This window comes from Elephas maximus, chromosome 8 (assembly GCF_024166365.1).
Source record: "Elephas maximus indicus isolate mEleMax1 chromosome 8, mEleMax1 primary haplotype, whole genome shotgun sequence".
Lineage (NCBI taxonomy): Eukaryota > Metazoa > Chordata > Mammalia > Proboscidea > Elephantidae > Elephas > Elephas maximus.
In genome coordinates this window covers 32,356,129-32,372,554 of record NC_064826.1, presented here as the reverse complement: position 1 = coordinate 32,372,554, position 16,426 = coordinate 32,356,129, and the positions used below count along the sequence as shown (strand labels likewise).

General features: G+C 43.4%; 1 protein-coding gene across 1 annotated transcript in view; it reads right to left on the bottom strand.

The window, feature by feature from the left end:
* WNT2 (Wnt family member 2) overlaps window positions 1–16,426 on the bottom strand; it is a 55,264-nt gene that overhangs the window by 15,204 nt on the left and 23,634 nt on the right. Inside the window, exon 4 of the mRNA XM_049894290.1 lies at window positions 5,547–5,811. Within this exon, the coding sequence (XP_049750247.1) occupies window positions 5,547–5,811 (265 nt within the window). The remainder of the gene's footprint in view (window positions 1–5,546; window positions 5,812–16,426) is intronic.

Here is a 16,426-nt window from a genome sequence, read left to right as displayed (position 1 = left end):
AAATAAAAAGGGATGGATGACTTACCCTTCACATTTTCAAAACTACAAGTATAAGGTAAGGCCTTATAACAGGGCAATGCAGCAAGGACTGAAACCTAAGAGACATACCTTCCTGTCCAGGGTTCCCCAGCACCTAGACTGTGCCCCACTGCCTGGCTACTGATCGACTCGCCTGCAAAGACCATGAGGGCTGTTAGTTATCTAGCGCTGCTATAATAGAAATACCACAAGTGTATGACTTCAACAAACAGCAATTTATTTTCTCACAGTCTAGGAGGCTAAAAGTTCAAATTCAGGGTGCTGGCTCTAGGGAAGGCTTTCTCTATTGGCTGTGGAGGAAGGTCCTTGTTTCTTCTGAGCTTTTGCTCCTGGGCAATCTTCATGTGCTTGGAATTTCTCTTCCCTATCTCTCCTTTGGAAACCCTGGTGGTGTAGTGGTTAAGTGTTACGGCTGCTAACCATCATTTCAGCATACAAATAAGGTCTACCCATGCTTTTGACCAACATATTGTTCCTTTGTGTTTAATTAGCCAGTGGGTCACAATCACAGTCTTCACAAGGTTCTGCAAATCTGGTCACACCAAGCGGCATGTCTAGAACACTAATTTCTGAAACCCACATTTGGGACTGCATTCCCATGGGTTCTGAGCTCTGTTTGCCACATTCGATATATGTGGGCAAAAAACCTGAAACCTGAGAGCTCACCTCATCCACAGCCTGCAGCTGCTGGCCAAGTATTGGGCTTTCAGCAGGCCACGAGTTAAACAACTGTTGAACTCCATTTGTTTCTTGAACTTGACTGGAGAAAAGGTAGAGGGTTGCTTGTTTCCTACAGTGGGAGAGGAGACCTTAGGGTGACCTCTGGCCCAGGGAAGTGTTTTTACATCAGAACCAGTGAAAGTGGTCTGTGATTAGGTGCAGACACGTCTCTGCAGAGGAGAGCGGCATTCCTCAGCTCGGGATGAATCTATCTCTAACTTAAGGGCTTCTTTGATTTACAGATGCCTGGGGCAATAACCAGAATAGATAACCCCAGAACCACCAGAATACCCATTCCAGAAAACCCAGCTTCCAAGATCTAGCCTCCAATTTGGCCTGCAAAATGTCACATGCACATCACCCAGTCTATGTACTCTTCAAGTCTGAGCCGTGTAAGGGAATATTTATAGTTGAACCTCAGCGCACTTACTTTCTTCAGCTGAAGACTAGGAGAAAATGGATTTTGCTGTTGTTTTTGTTGCTGCTATGATATCTTCCTTAATCAGTTTTTGAGCAGGTTTTAGGAACAATTAAAGATACTACACTCTTGAAAACTTGAAGTGCTTCTAATTGTAAAGGGCTTCAAGCCAACCTCACCTAAAATAGGTAGAGCTTGATTCCAATCACTTCCGACACCTCACCTCTTCATGGGTGCCTAACCCCATTAAGTTCCCATCCCCTCATGCTGCCTCTTTATTACACAGGACGGGCCCTCTCCAATACACACACATGCACACACACACATGCACACACACACGTACAGCACCACTGCCTTCACCAGCACACCAAATTTCAGGAGGTAAAATGGTATAATAAGAAAGGATTTTTGCGTTTTTTTTTTTTAAATGTTTATTTTGTTTTGTTTACCATTTGGAGGCCACGCAGTCTTGGGCAAGTTAAGTCACTTTTGAGAGCCTCAGTTTTCTCCTCTATAAATGGAGGTAATTGCTGTAAAGGTTCAGAGAACATGCACATGAGGTGTGTAGCACAGGGCCTGACTCTAATAGGTGCTCAAACAATGTTCCCATCTTCCTTCCCCAGCTAAGTCTGTCCTCACCCAGGAATTCCCCAGGGTCTTTACTTACCCTTATGCGATCCTTCTCATCAAAGTTAACTAGGCCTAGTGTTATTTCAGGACTTCACTAGAGGAATGACTTGATAATAATCTCTTTCAAGCTAATTTCAGTGAAACCTTTGATGGCTGAAATAATTTCAGTGTGGTTAGTCACACAGTAGAAGAGGGTTCCTGGAGACACAGGGCCAAAACATGACGGAGCGACTCTCTCATACTCAGCAAGCCAAGGTGGGGGATTTTTTGGGGTGATATTTATCTACAGCCCTTCAAATAAAGAACTTTCTTTTTTCCTTTGTAAGAAATCAGGCACTTCAAAAAGAGAGAGAGAGAGAGAAAAGAAAGTCTCCTTGAATTTCTTCTTACCTAATACTTAGGGAAAATCGGGAGTCATGGACTACATAAATCATTGATTTTTTAAACTTTGAGGCGCTTAAGTTTGATAAGTATACTGAGTCTCAGGAACAACACCCCAAGATTCTGATTCAAGAGGTCTCTGTAGAGGCCCTCACTTTGGGAAACAGTGGATTAGACCTGTAAACTTCATCCACACACACAAACCTAATTGACAGAACAAGCCAGTTCACATCTGTCAACCAGTTAGCTAGAGCTTGAAGTAGTTGCTGACTCGCGATAATAAAGTTAATCAGTTCCAAAAATATGTATTACTTGACAATATTCAACCTGCTCACCATCACAGCTTTTCCAATGCTCCCAAGTATAATTTACCCAATAAGCTGAATATTCAATGTGCATGATATGAAAAACAAAACAAAATGACCACAATGAAGCAGACTGTGTGGTATGAAATGTAATCCAAAAAAAATGTAATCTAGGGAAGGATTAAGGTCAATCTTAACAGAGAAAATGAAAAAAACTATATACCATTTGACTTAAATTTGACTGCAATCTTTTGCCTTGTTTTGGAGCCTGGATACCCATGATGGTAACCCATTTCTAACCCATGGGAATTCTGTGTACCAGAAACAGGCCTTTCCTGATGTAGTATGACTCTAGTGCAGGGAAGAGTGCTGGCAGTGATGTGCTCACTCATCATTCCCCATCACACGCACATGCGGGTGGTTCTTTAGTGTAGGCTGATAGGATGTGAGCACTAACCCAACACCTTCATTCCACAGATGAGGAGCAGAGGCTCAGACAGAGATGGCTCCCATGTCCTACCATGAGTTACAGGCAGGAAGCCTCCCTTCCTGGAGAGCTCAGATTCTGTCACCTCTCCTTACCTTCATAAACAGAGTTTAGAGGCAACTCCAGGATGATTCTATACCCACAAACTTCTACGACTGTTTTGATTGACTTGCTAGCGCACAAGTCTCTGGTAAAAAATTGGAAGAATAAAGGCTTGTCTTTTAGAAGGCCATAGATCGCACAGTTAAGAGCAAGGCTTGTGGGCACCTCTGTAAGTTGAGGAAACCTTGGTGGCATAGTGGTTAAGCGCTACAGCTGCTAACCAAAAGGTCGGCAGTTTGAATCCACCAGGTGCTCCTTAGAAACTCTATGGGGGCAGTTCTACCCTGTCCTGTAGCGTTGCTATGAGTCAGAATTGACTTGACGGCAATGGGTTTTCTATAAGTTGAAGCAGGCTTTCTCAGAGGAAATGGTCTTTATCGCTTTGAACATCCACAGGTAATTAAATGTTCTACAACTATTACCCTTGTGGACACTGTGTCAGTCCTTAGAACCAGAAAAGATATCCTGGGAAGCAAGTCCTCTTGCATTTGAAATAAGGTTTTTGCTTCACAAAGCCTTTTCACATACATGTCCCGGGAAATAGGTAGGGGCAAGTGTGTAACATCAGCGTCAAGAACAGAGCCCATCGGGTCAGATAACCTGAGCTCTGTTTTTTGCTACAAACAAGATCTTGACCAAGTCACTCGCTTTCCCGTCCATACAATGGGGATAATGATTTCTAAAAAAAACCACTTGCCGTCCGAGTCAATTCCAACTCATGGTGACCCCATGGGTGTTAGAGTAGAACGGGGCACCATAGTTCTCGATGGCTGGTTTTTCAGAAGCAGATCACCAGACTTTCTTCTGAGGTGCCTCTGAGTGGACTCAAACTTTCAACCTTTTGGCTAGCAGCCGGACACGTTAATCATTTGCCCCACCAAGATATCCTGATGATATCTAGGGCTGGCTTACCTGACTTCAAACAAACAAAAAAAAAGGTGTGAATTTGGTTCTTGGTTGGCGCTGATCAACCAAGAGTCACTGTCTTCTTATTCTTATTTTTTTTTCTTTTAAAGTAACCAGTTCCAATGCATCAATGTCACAGCGCTGATCTCTGGCATACATAAGACCATGTGTGCAAAGGTCTTAGCCCAGAATCTCGCATACAGGAATCAATAGCTAGTACCTAAAATGATCAAGATGTCATCATCCCCCCATTCCATTTGAGAAGGCTGAGGTCAGCTAGGTAATGGTAGAGGGGGACCCAGACCTCTGGGACAATCATGACAAAGCACACGTTTCCTGGCAACATGGCTGAAACTTTGGCCTGACAGGTAGAATGACTATGACTTGTCAAAGATCCCAAAACATGTCAGGGATGAAGCAGGGTACAGAATGTGGCCTTGGGGCTCTTAGTCATTAATCCACGGCCTGCACGTACAAACCAACTCAGCTGCTGCAAAGAACGAGCTCACCAAACTGCAAAGGACACTGATCCACTCAAGGGCAAAAAGAGGCTTTGGACTTCTCGTGACGTTCTCTGGTAATCGTGCCTCTTGGTCAATCGAAACTTAGGAGCTGGCAGCCATCTTTACTGTTTTACTAATTTCTTTGCAATTATTTTGGAATGAAAAACAAACTCAGAATTTGAATTAGAGTATGTTTTGCCTGATAATGCGCTCCTTGCTCCCTATCGAGTCTGAGGAGTTGGCTTGAGCCAAAGTGAGCTGTGAGCTCCCAATCAACCTCCCATTTTGCACCAGAGTCTTTGCAAGGAAGGCTCTAAGCCTGGAGTTCAGTGTTGGTCATAACGGTGAGTGGTGGAGGACCGCACCTGTGTAAAACCAGAGAGATGGGAATAGCTACTGTGTTGACGGTGGCGGAGGTGCTCTTTGAGTCAGTTCGAGATGGGGAAGGTGCTGTCTGTGGAAGGGAATGGTGTGACTTTAATAAATGAAGCGCCTCTTACACTGTCCTCACACACCACCCACCTACAGCCTAGCAAGGGGGAATGGATTCTTGCCTTTTCTAGTACTTGGCAACTCCTGAGTATATTGGAAAGAGCAAGGATGTGTGAAGTATGGCAGATTTCAGAACAGGCTGATGAGTCACCAAGGTGGGATTTACATGGGGGGAAATAACACTCAAAGCTAGCCTCGTTGCAGCTACAAGATCCCATGAAAGATGCTAGGTTGTGACACTTAGTGTATATTTGTCAAGCTTTAAGAATTTTGTCCAGGCTGAAGATTTTTGCTAATCTACATATTTTGACTTTTTGCCACATATTTTCTTCCTGTTGGGTTCCCACGTCTCCTAATTTGCCCGCTGTCAACCAGTTTCTTCAGGTGTTTAGGAAAGTTTCCTGCGTGCTTTAAGTCTGAATTATAAGAAACATGAGCTTTGAACCTGAAGGCAGCGGGTTGCATTTATAGAAATAGCCACTGAAATGCAGAGCTTCATTTAATTTTTGTAGTAACAGCTGCTGAAAGACTTAGGTGCTGTGAATAAAGAATTTTGAACTTACCTGCGTCTCGGTCCCTGATACAGTAGTCTGGAGAATTCTCAAAGTACACAAGGTCATTTTTTGTTGGCTTCTTGAACCTCTTGTTGGCCACAGTGAAACCAGTGCCATCCTGGTTCATGACGACCTGAATGGCCCCATTGTACTTCCTCCAGAGATAATCGCCGGTTTTTCTGAAGTCGGCCATGGCCAGCCAGCATGTCCTCAGAGTACATGAGCCACTCACACCATGACACTTGCACTCTTGTTTCAAGAACCGCTTGACCGCCTACCAGAAAAGACAGGGACAGGTTCAGTGGGGGTGGGCTCAGGTACAGGACATAGCTACAACTTCTTTACCTCTGAGCCATCAGGAAGTGACTCAGGCAATGTTGGATCCAGGGGCTTATGACTGGGAGGTTTTGGAGTGTCCCTTACTGGTAGAAGGTCCACCGTTCAGCCACTCTGGTGGGTAGACAGTACAGGTGCAGTGCCTAATCCCAAACCTCATTTGGTTATTGGTATGACAAAAACCTCATTAATTTGAATTCAGAAAGGTACAGGGCCAGAGGGAAGAGTGAGGGAATACATTAGAGAGTGTTTTCTGAATAAACATAGACTTATTATCTCAAAAATGTACACCAATACTCAAATTAGATTAACAAAGTAATTGCTAAACATCTTTCAACAAACCAATAATGCTATTTGTTGCTATTAACTGCTAACCAAATGGTCAGTAGTTCAAAACCACCAGTGGCTCTGAGGGAAAAGGATGCGGCAGTCTGCTTCCATAAAGATTACAGCCTTGGAAACCCTATGGGGTCACTATGAGTCGGAATCAACTCAACAGCAGTGGGTTTGGATTTTTTTTTTTTTCCCTATGTTTCGGGCATTGTGCTAACGCTTTATAAATTCTGTCTTTATGACTATAATCTTCACAACAATCCTATGAAGTCTGTACTACCAGATTGATTTTGCAGATGATTGAGGAGCAAGACTTAGAGAGGTTAAGGCACTTGCCCAAAGTTATATAGGTGTTAAAGGACAAAGCCAGGTTGCACAGGGAAGAATGCTTTTCCCCTGGCAAGTCAGCTGGTGACTGTGAGACTGACACTAAATTAGAGAAATTATCATTCAACTTCATATTCAGTTTAGGTGACAGGGCTTAGCTTGCTCTGCTCTCTCTCAGGGAGGGGGCAAAGGAAAGCAGGGGCAAGTCCATCTCAGCTGGCTCCCGGCCTACAGACACCTCTTCTGTGGGCCGTGAGGCCTGTGGACAGGGAAGGAACCCAGTGGGCCCTGCAGCCATCCAGGAGAGGTTCTCTTTGTGGTCTCAGGGTTAGCCAGCATTGCTGCACCATTCCCAAAGTGATTTGGTGAGGGTTATCCCGCCCCACCCACTTCTCCTTGGATCACCTAAGTGAGGAGAGTTATTAGTACTGGGGGTCCTAGAGGTAACCCTGAGCTCTTCCAGTTTTACAGATGAGGAAACCAGGACCAGGATGTGGAATGACTAGAATGCAAACCTAGACTCTCAAGTTTTTCCAATTCACAGCATATGCAAATAAATTGATTTCTTCGACATATTTTCTGAGAGCACATTTTCTGACTAAAAACCTCTCCTTGTTCTCTTTCTCAAGATTCACGGCTTTAACAATCATTATTTTTCTCTCCCAACAGCACTGAATTCTTGCTCTGTTAATCAACTTTCAAAGATAAAATAATATGAAAGGAGCTTTCTATTGCTCAAGGGAGACCATGACTGACAATTATCCTCCCCCATCAGAAATCCTGGTTGCTCAATGGTTAAGTGCTTGGCTGCTAACCGAAAGGTCAGCAATTTGAACCCACTAGTAGCTCTGCAGAAGAAAAGACCTGGCGATCTTCTCCTATAAATATTACAGCCTAGGAAATCCTATGGGGTAGTTCTACTCTGTCATATAGGGCCGCTGAGTTGGAATCAACTCGATGGTACAGAACAACAGCATCAGAAACTCAAAGCAGTGTGACTCAAAAAAGGGTTGTGAGGGAGACCAGCCTTGGAGATCTCCCCAAGGCTGTGGCTGTGGTTCTGGGCTCAGTCACGGAGCAGAGCAGAAGCTTGCCTGCTGAGGGCTCCATTCTCTTGATTTCTGTCCCCAAGACAGAAGGTGTCTGGAGTAGGAGGGCAGAAGCAGGGGGGCAGTGAGTCCCCTTCATGACATTCTCTGAAGTGGCACTCTTTGAACAAAACTCTTAGGGTAACATGTTGAGATAACTATTTTTAAGAACTTGGAGGTAGTAATTTCAACCTTGCTCTGCCCAATCCCTGAGATTCTGATATAGTCGGTCTGGGTATGGGCCTGGGTGATGGGTGGGTGGCTCTAGCACACAACCCTGGTGGAACAACCTGCAGTGCACATGCTCAGTCTCCCAACACACATAATCCAATATCCAGGGTGCCCCTCCCCATGGCCTCACCCCAGGTAAGTGGCCTGGTGCTTGAAGCTAGTTTTGCTTCTTCCACAGACCAGGTTTCCAACCAAGTGTATTGGAGAGGTAGGTGTGTGGAGATCCTCTTCATTCCAGAAAGTCAGCCCCGATTCATTCGCGTGCCCAAAAATGTGTCAAAAGCATCCTAGAGCTGAAGGAGCCAGGACAAGAGGTGGCCCTTGGGGTTGATCGGTAACGGGAATTTGCTCATGCTCTTCCAAGGTCAGGCCTCGGCGTCCAGTTGCTTCTCTGTTTGCCCTTCATAACTGACAGTGGAAATCTGTCCTTTTCAGCAGGAGCCCACTTTGGAGGCAAGGACAGAGAAGTAGGCAGGAATAACCTCATTAGTTGGATTCTCCAAGTTACAGAGATCTGGGCATCCTGAAAAGGTATCTTAGAACGAACTTCCTCTCTCCACTCATCAGCCTCTCCACATATATACGTCTTTATGATCTGGGTGTTTGGTATGAGCCTCATGGGATGACCCTGACGGCAAGTCTCTGCTTTCTTGGACAACCACTCAGAGGAAGACATGTTTCCACAGACAAAACCCTATGAGTGCCACCTCGGTTCCCCCACTCTGCCCTACGTGGGCCCCACTGTCTGGGAGCTTTCCCTCACATCTGGGATAACCAGTTTCCGGCAAGTCGATTCCGACTCATGGTGCCTCCGTGTGTGTCAGAGTAGGACTGTGCTCCACACGGCTTTCAATGGCTGATTTTTCAGAAGCAGATCATGGGTCTTTCTTCCCAGGTGCTTCTGCATGGACTCGAGCCTCCAACTTTTTGGTTAGCAGCCAAGCATGTTAACCATTTGTATCACCCAGGGACTCCCAGATCAAAACTGAGAAAACTCACTTCATGCTACAGGAATAGATTATGAATGCTCGTTCTTCAAAACCGATTCCTTTTAAAGCTAGGTTATTTACTCATCAGTGCGAACATACTGTCCTCCCTTTGTGATGCTAAGCTTCCAGGTGACAAACCTCAAAGCTGATATGCTTATGAGATTAACTGAGGGAAAGTGCATCTTAAATACACCATATAAATAAGCATGGTGGTGACAGACACTGTCGATCATCTGTGCAGCCGCCATAACCCCCTCTTCCTTGCTAAGTTTTGTTCAGGCACTGGGGGAGTCATGTGTTTCACAGGTCCCTGGGCCTCTCTCTGACCTAAACCCAAAAAACCAAACCCATTGCTGTCGATTCGATTCCGACTCATAGTGACCCTATAGCACAGAGTAGAACTGCCCCATAGAATTTCCAAGTCTGTAAATCTTCGCAGAAGAAGAGTGTCATATCTTTCTCCTGCGGAGCAGCTGGTGGGTTTAAATGGCCGATCTTTTGGTTAGAAGCTGAGCACTTTAACTACTGTGCCATCAGGGCTCTTCTCTTTGACCCCAAACCAAAAAACCAAACCCGTAGCTGTCGAGTTGATTCCAACTCATAGCAACCCTATAGGACAGAGTATAGCTACCCCATAGGGTTTCCAAGGAACGGCTGAAGGATTCTAACTGCCAGCCTTTTGGTTAGCAGCCTGAGCTCCTAACCACTGTGCCACCAGGACTCCTCTCCGACCCACATAGCCTGAATTGGTAATAGTAATCTCATTATCCAGCTGCTGGTTTTCTTTGATACGATGCAATTGGGGCTGATGTGATGTTTGGCGAAATCTGATGAGGGATGTGTTGAAAGGGTTCTTCACTCTTTTCAAGAGATGCATGAGGAGAAACATCTCTTCTCTGTCTCTGGGTGCTGTTCTCTGGAGCAGCCTCTGTGGGCTCATGACGGCAGCCAATGCGGGATAAACACAAAGCTGCAGATGCCATTCTTGGAAGATGAGAAGAACGGCTCTTCAGGATATTGTGGAGATGATGAACGAAGCCACCTCAGACCTGCCCTATGTCAAGACCTGTGATCCAAGATAACTAGTTTTCCTTATTACGTAGTACCCCAGGGGTCTGTTACTTGTAAGTAAAAGTATCTCAGCTGGTACCATGGTCAGTTCTTGACCGAGGATGAACCACAGGACTTTATTTGATGGTTAACCCTGGGGAAAGTGGGACAACTTCTCTGGTATTGGGTTTGCTCGCATCTGTCACCTGCTCAATGCCCCATCACAGTTTTGGACTACCACCACCACTTCTGTTTTCTGAGTTTGCAGACTCAAAATTCAAATCCTTAACCTTGGAGAGGACAAACTCTGCTCATTCATAGAGACAGAGGCAGAGAAAACCAAAAAATCTTTACATCTATCAAAATGCACCAAAGAAATACAAGGTACTAATAAATCCACAAAAAGAAGTTCAACTTCACTAATAATCAGAGAAATGAAAACTGAAACAATACACCTTTTTTTTTTTTTTTTTTTTTGGCCTAGCAGATTAGCGAATAGTAAAAAGATTCACACTAAGTAGTGTTGCTAAGAGTATGGGGAAAGAGATGCTTCAACAAACTGTTGGTGGGAGAGTAAGTTGATACACCATTTAAATGCAAGAGCGTTTTTGTAATGCCTGTCAAAATTTAAAATGACCGGGTGAGTCCACTCTGAAAATGTGTGCACACGTTTTGAAGGACACACCCACACAAATATTCACTGCAGCATAAGTAGCAACAGCAAAATATGAGATAAAACTCAAATGACATCACTAGGAAAATGGTTAAGCAAATTATGGTATATGCATAATGGAATATTGTGTGGTCTTTAAATAATGAGATAGATCAATCTTACAGGTATGAAAGGAAGCCAAATGATAAAAGCAAAATGCAGAACAATAAATATGATATGATCCCCTTTTTGAAGGCCTGTACCTCCGTGTAAACACAGAGGCGGAGGGGGAAAAAATGACCATTTACAATCTGGCTGCAGTCTAGGGGTTGCATGGTCTGGAAAGAGAGAGAAAAACAAAAAAATTAACTGCCCTGCATAATAACAGGCATTTGGGGATTGTCCCCTGGCAACCAAAGAAAGCAGACCATGGTTCTGAGTCCTGGTTACGCATTAAAATCTCCTGGGGATTGTTTTGGAAATCCTGGTGGCATAGTGGTTAAGTGCTATAGCTGCTAACCAAACGGTCAGCAGTTTGAATCCACAAGGTGCTCCTTGGAAACTCTATAGGGCAGTTCTACTCTGTCCTACAGGGTCGCTATGAGTTGTAATGGGCACCGAGTTCGGCAGGGGGGTTGTTTCAAGCACACAGGTTCCAGCCTCTCTCCAGATTGAGTAAATCAGCAGCTGGGGTGGAGGCGGGGCTGCTATTGACGACGGAGCTTCTGGTTACTCAGGAGATTCTAATACTAAGCCCAGGTGGAAAATCACGTCCCAAATACCGTCAACTTCAATCTTTTCTACGTTTATCATGATGTTGCTTGTTGGTCCAGTTGTGAGGATTTTTGTTTTCTTGGTGTTGAGGTGTAATCTATACTGAAGACTGTAGTCTTTGATCTTCATCAGTAAGTGCTTCAAGTCTTCTTCACTTTCAGCAAGCAAGGTTTTGTCACCTGCATAATGCAAGCTGTTAATGAGTCTTCCTCCAATCCCGATACCCCGTTCTTCCTCACATAGTCCAGTTTCTCGCATACTTTGCTCTGCATACAGATTCAATAGGTATGGTGAAAGGATACAACCCTGACGCACACCTTTCCTGCAGTATCCCCTTGTTCTGTTTGAAGGACTGCCTCTTCATCTAAGTACAGGTTCCTCATGAGCACGATGAAGTGTTCCGGAATTTCCATTCTTCGCAATGTTATCCAAAAGTTGTTATGATCCACACAGTCAAATGCCTTTGCATAGTCAATAAAACACAGGTAAACATCTTTCTGGTATTCTCTGCTTTCAGCCAGGGTCCATCTGATACCAGCAATGATATCCCTCGTTCCAGGTCCTCTTCCGAATCCGGCTTGAACTTCTGGCAGTTCCCTATTGATGTACTACTGAATATTTTTAGCAAAATTTTGGTTGCGTGTGATATTAATGATATTGTTTGATGATTTCCACATTGGATCATCTTTCTTGGGAATAGGCATAACTGTGAATCTCTTCCAGTCAGAGGAGTAGAGTGGTTAGAAATTCCCTGTGGCTGAAGACGGCACTACATTTCTAGGAACACCTGATTATTGAATTAAAGTTGTTTCCTACCCTATGCCTCCAAAATGACCTAAACTCCAGAAAAATTTGTCACAAGCAACAATTTTGTGCTAGTGCTGGTCTGAAGGGAGATGAAAATGGGTGGCGACCAGCAGGGTGAGACCTAGGAAAGCCAAGAGGAATGCCAGGGGGTCACAGCAGGGTACCTGGCTACAGTGGTGGGTCCTGACTCAGAAGATGGCACTGGCGTGGAGCTGGTGGGCTTCCTACATGTGGTCACTGATGGAGGGGCTGGGGACATTTTATTTGAATGAGAAAGGAATGAGTGACCAAAGCAGAGAAGCGGCGGACATCCATGAGGAATTGGTGGCTCAGTGGTAGAATTCTTGCTTCACATGTGGGAGACCCGGGATTGATTCCTGGTCAATGCACCCCCACCATTCACCTGTCAGTGAAGGCTTGCATGTTGCTACGATGCTGAAGAGGTTCCAGTGGAGCTTCCAGACTAAGAAAATCTAGAGAGAATGGCCTGGTGATCTACTTCTGAAAATCGATCAGTGAAAACCCTATGGTCCAGTCTGTAACTAATCACAGGGGTGGCACAGGATCAGGCCATGTCTCATTCTGTTGTGCACGGGGTCCCCATGAGTCGGGGCCAACTTGATGGCAGCTAACGACAGCAACAAGGGGCATCCCTGAGGCTGAGGCTGTTTGTTTTTAATTATTACTTTTCGAAATTTTAATGAGAGAAATATGTGCACATGAATGAAACAAATAGTACGGAAAGGATTACAGTGAAAAGCAGTAGCCTCTGTGACCCTTTCCCTCCCATACTCTCCCCTTCTCACTCCTCTCTTGGGTCTGCAGAGCACAAGTACTTTTAAGGAATTCTGCTTTAGTCTTTGTAGTGGTTACCCCCTTCTGGTGGTTGCCTCCTTCTGGTGGTTACCTCCTTCTGGTGGTTACCCCCTTCTGGTGGTTGCCTACATGTGTATCGTGCCAGTCTTCCGGTAGCTGATAGCTGACTCTGCGAAAAATAGAGGCATTTCGTCCTCAAGGACATCTGCCAGAAAACTATCATAATAATGGAACAAATCTACAATGACAATGAGGGGAACAGTGTCCTCTGAAGCTGTGCAATGCTGGCTCAGCTGAATGTGGCAGCCCAGTATGTCACTATTTATTAATTTACTTATTACTCAACTTTGGATATTTCCCAATAGACTTCTAATTATGAAAGATGAGAATTTAATTCATCCCTCAATTCCCCTAACACTAACTTCCAGCATGACTGTATCATGATTCTGGTGATCTCTACAACTTCAAGCAGCAAACTTAAACCTCCGTTTCTGGTTCCAAAAGTCATAGACACTATCTCTTCTGAGGTGAGGATACTTGTGGCCCCTCTTCCTCCTTGCTTTACACTTCCCAATCTCTGACACTCTATCATCATTATATCGACAATGATGATAACATTAAAATTCTGTTCTGTAGCCATAGTTAAGACTCTCACCATATGTCTAGAGGTTGGTTCGCAAAATTGAAAACAACAAGCATCTCGGCAGGACAGAGAGGGAAAGGGGGGTTAAGAGTGATGGAAATACCACATTGATTGAGAGTAGGGTTGTACAGTTGATAACTATAAATGCTGTCAGTAAGCTGTACACTTGTAAAAAGCTGAATTGGCAAAAGCTGTGTGATAGATACATTTACAACAATGACCAAAAAAAAAAAAAAAGAGTAGCTGTTGAGACTGATTATATACAACCAAAAACCTCATGTGATTTGCTTTCTTGGCTTGAAGTTTCAGGGTCATGGTTTCATGGGACAATCCAGTTACTGGCCTAATAACATGTTTAGTGCTTCTGTTCTACCTCCTAGTTCGATGTGTAGTGACTGGGGTTTTTAAAGCTTGCAAACAGCCATCCAATGCACAACTGTTGGTCTCTATTTGCCCGGAACAACAGAGGAAGCAGGAGAGTCAGGAATAGGAGGAAGATATGAATTGTGTGGCTAATTGCCTCCATGTACAACTGCCTCCTTTGCCTCGAGACCAGAAGAAATGGATGGCATCCAGCTACCACTACTGAACATTTTGATCAAAGATTCTATAGAAGAATCCTGATGAAAAGGGGGAAATCCAAAATGGAATTTCAAATTCTCATGGATCCCAGACTTTCTGGAGCCATGATGGCTGGATGAACCCTTGAGACTATTGCCAAAAACATCCCCTGAAGATGTGTTATGATCAGCTGCTGCCATCCAGTAAGAGGCTGCCCCTGCAGGGGAGGCCTGGGCAGGATGAATTAAGTCTTCCTAGCTCAGGAGCGAATGCTAGAAAGCACTGCACTTCCAAATCCCAAGGGCAGCTTCTTTTCAGTAGTGAAGCTGACATTTTTACTCCATCTGTCCATCTCTCCTGTCCAGTTTTCAGTTGGTTTCAAATTCAAGTAGAGAGAGGTTTATGGACCTCCTTAAACTCCATTTATCTTTTGGGCTTTTTGTTTTACTCTCTTAAAATTTCTTTGGCATTATCTTCAAAGTTCTTTCTTGTTCTTTGTCACTTTTTCAAAGCATGTATTTCTTTCTTTTTTTTTTTTATGGACGTAATATCTTCTTGAATCTCTGTGCAAAGACTAAAAAGGCTTTTTAAAAGTTCTCTACTCCTCCCTGAATTATTGCTTTTTCCTCAAGAGTCATTTTTTCCTACAGTTTTTGTAAATTTAATCAGATAAATGGTAATCCTTGAAGAATCATTCTGTATTTAAAAATGAAGCAGTAAAAAGATATTTAAGAACACTGGTTATGTGGGTGGGCTTGTGGACCAGGGAGATTTGCTTTCTGGTGAAAGGGCGAGAAACTGGCACTTTTGACCAAGCAACCTCCCAGTGTCTTTCTAACTCTTCTGTGGAACATGAGAATTTTTTTCTTGGAGTGACCTGTATTTTGCTAAGTTTATGAACCCCATGTCATGCCATATTCTCTTCCTATTAAAAAAAAAAAGCAATCCCTTTATACTGTATAAAATATATTCAAATTTAACAACTGATCTTGCCTTAGAAATCTTTTTTAGAATTTATTTTAGGTCTCTATATGATGTCTCTCTTAGATAAATTATTTAGTTAGACTTGAGCATTCAAAGAAGTGATAGCATTTCACTTTTTAGTTGGGTGTACTACACAAAGCAACTAATATATTTCTGGTCCTACATCAGTTTTCCTGAGGGAAACACATTAAAATCATATTTTTTAATTTTTGGATTCTGGCTTAAAGCCAAGTACATTTACTAACAATTAAATCCTCTTGACAGGTCCACATCTCTAAGATGGGCGTTACTTAAAATTTGGACCAACTTATAGCTTTCAAACATGTATGCCCTGGAGCTAAGAAAACAAGGAATATTTATTAGCAAAGTGTGCCGGTGACTCTCTTATGCAATCATTTATTAACTTAAATAAGACATCATGATTTCTTCAGCACTGTCATTCTTTAAAAACAGTGACTGCGGGTGGGCTTGACTACAAAATATAAGGTGTGGAACTCATATTTGTGGAACTCAAGAACATTACCGTTGACTAACCATATATATAATAATTCTTATTGACTAATGAGGCCAGTTTAAACAAACATTTTCCATTAATAATAGAACTGTACATGGAACTGTAACAATTTTGTTAAGAGTTATTCCCTGTTTGGGAACTTAAATTCTGGTTAGTTTTTGATTCCTGTGATATCAAAAAATCTATAGTATCAAGTACCTACTATTTTGGGGTCCACCAAGGCAGAGGTGTGGGGCTGGCAGAACTGATCTAATTTTTCAAATTTTATAAACTAAGCAGACCAGTCACAAAACATATACCTACTGAGAAACTGTAAAAAACTGTAAAAGTGAAATTTGCAGCCCATAAAGGTGTTCAAGATTATTGAAAGGAGTTGTTCTTGTTGTTAGGTGCCGTCGAGCTGGTTCCGATTCATAGCGACCCTATGCACAACAGAACAAAACACTGCCTAGTCCTGAGCCATCTTTATAATCGTTGTTATGCTTGAGCTCATTGTTGCAGCCACTATGTCAATCCACCTCATTGTGGGTCTTCCTCTTTTCTGCTGACCCTGTACTTTGCCAAGCATGATATCCTTCTCCAGAGACTGATCCCTCCTGACAACATGTCCAAAGTATCTAAGACGCAGTCTCGCCATCCTTGCTTCTAAGGAGCATTGTGGTTGTACTTCTAAGACAGATTTGTTCGTTCTTTTGGCAGTCCATAGTATATTCAATATTCTTCGCCAGCATCACAATTCAAAGGCATCAATTCTTCTTCGGTCTTCCTCATTCACTATCCAGCT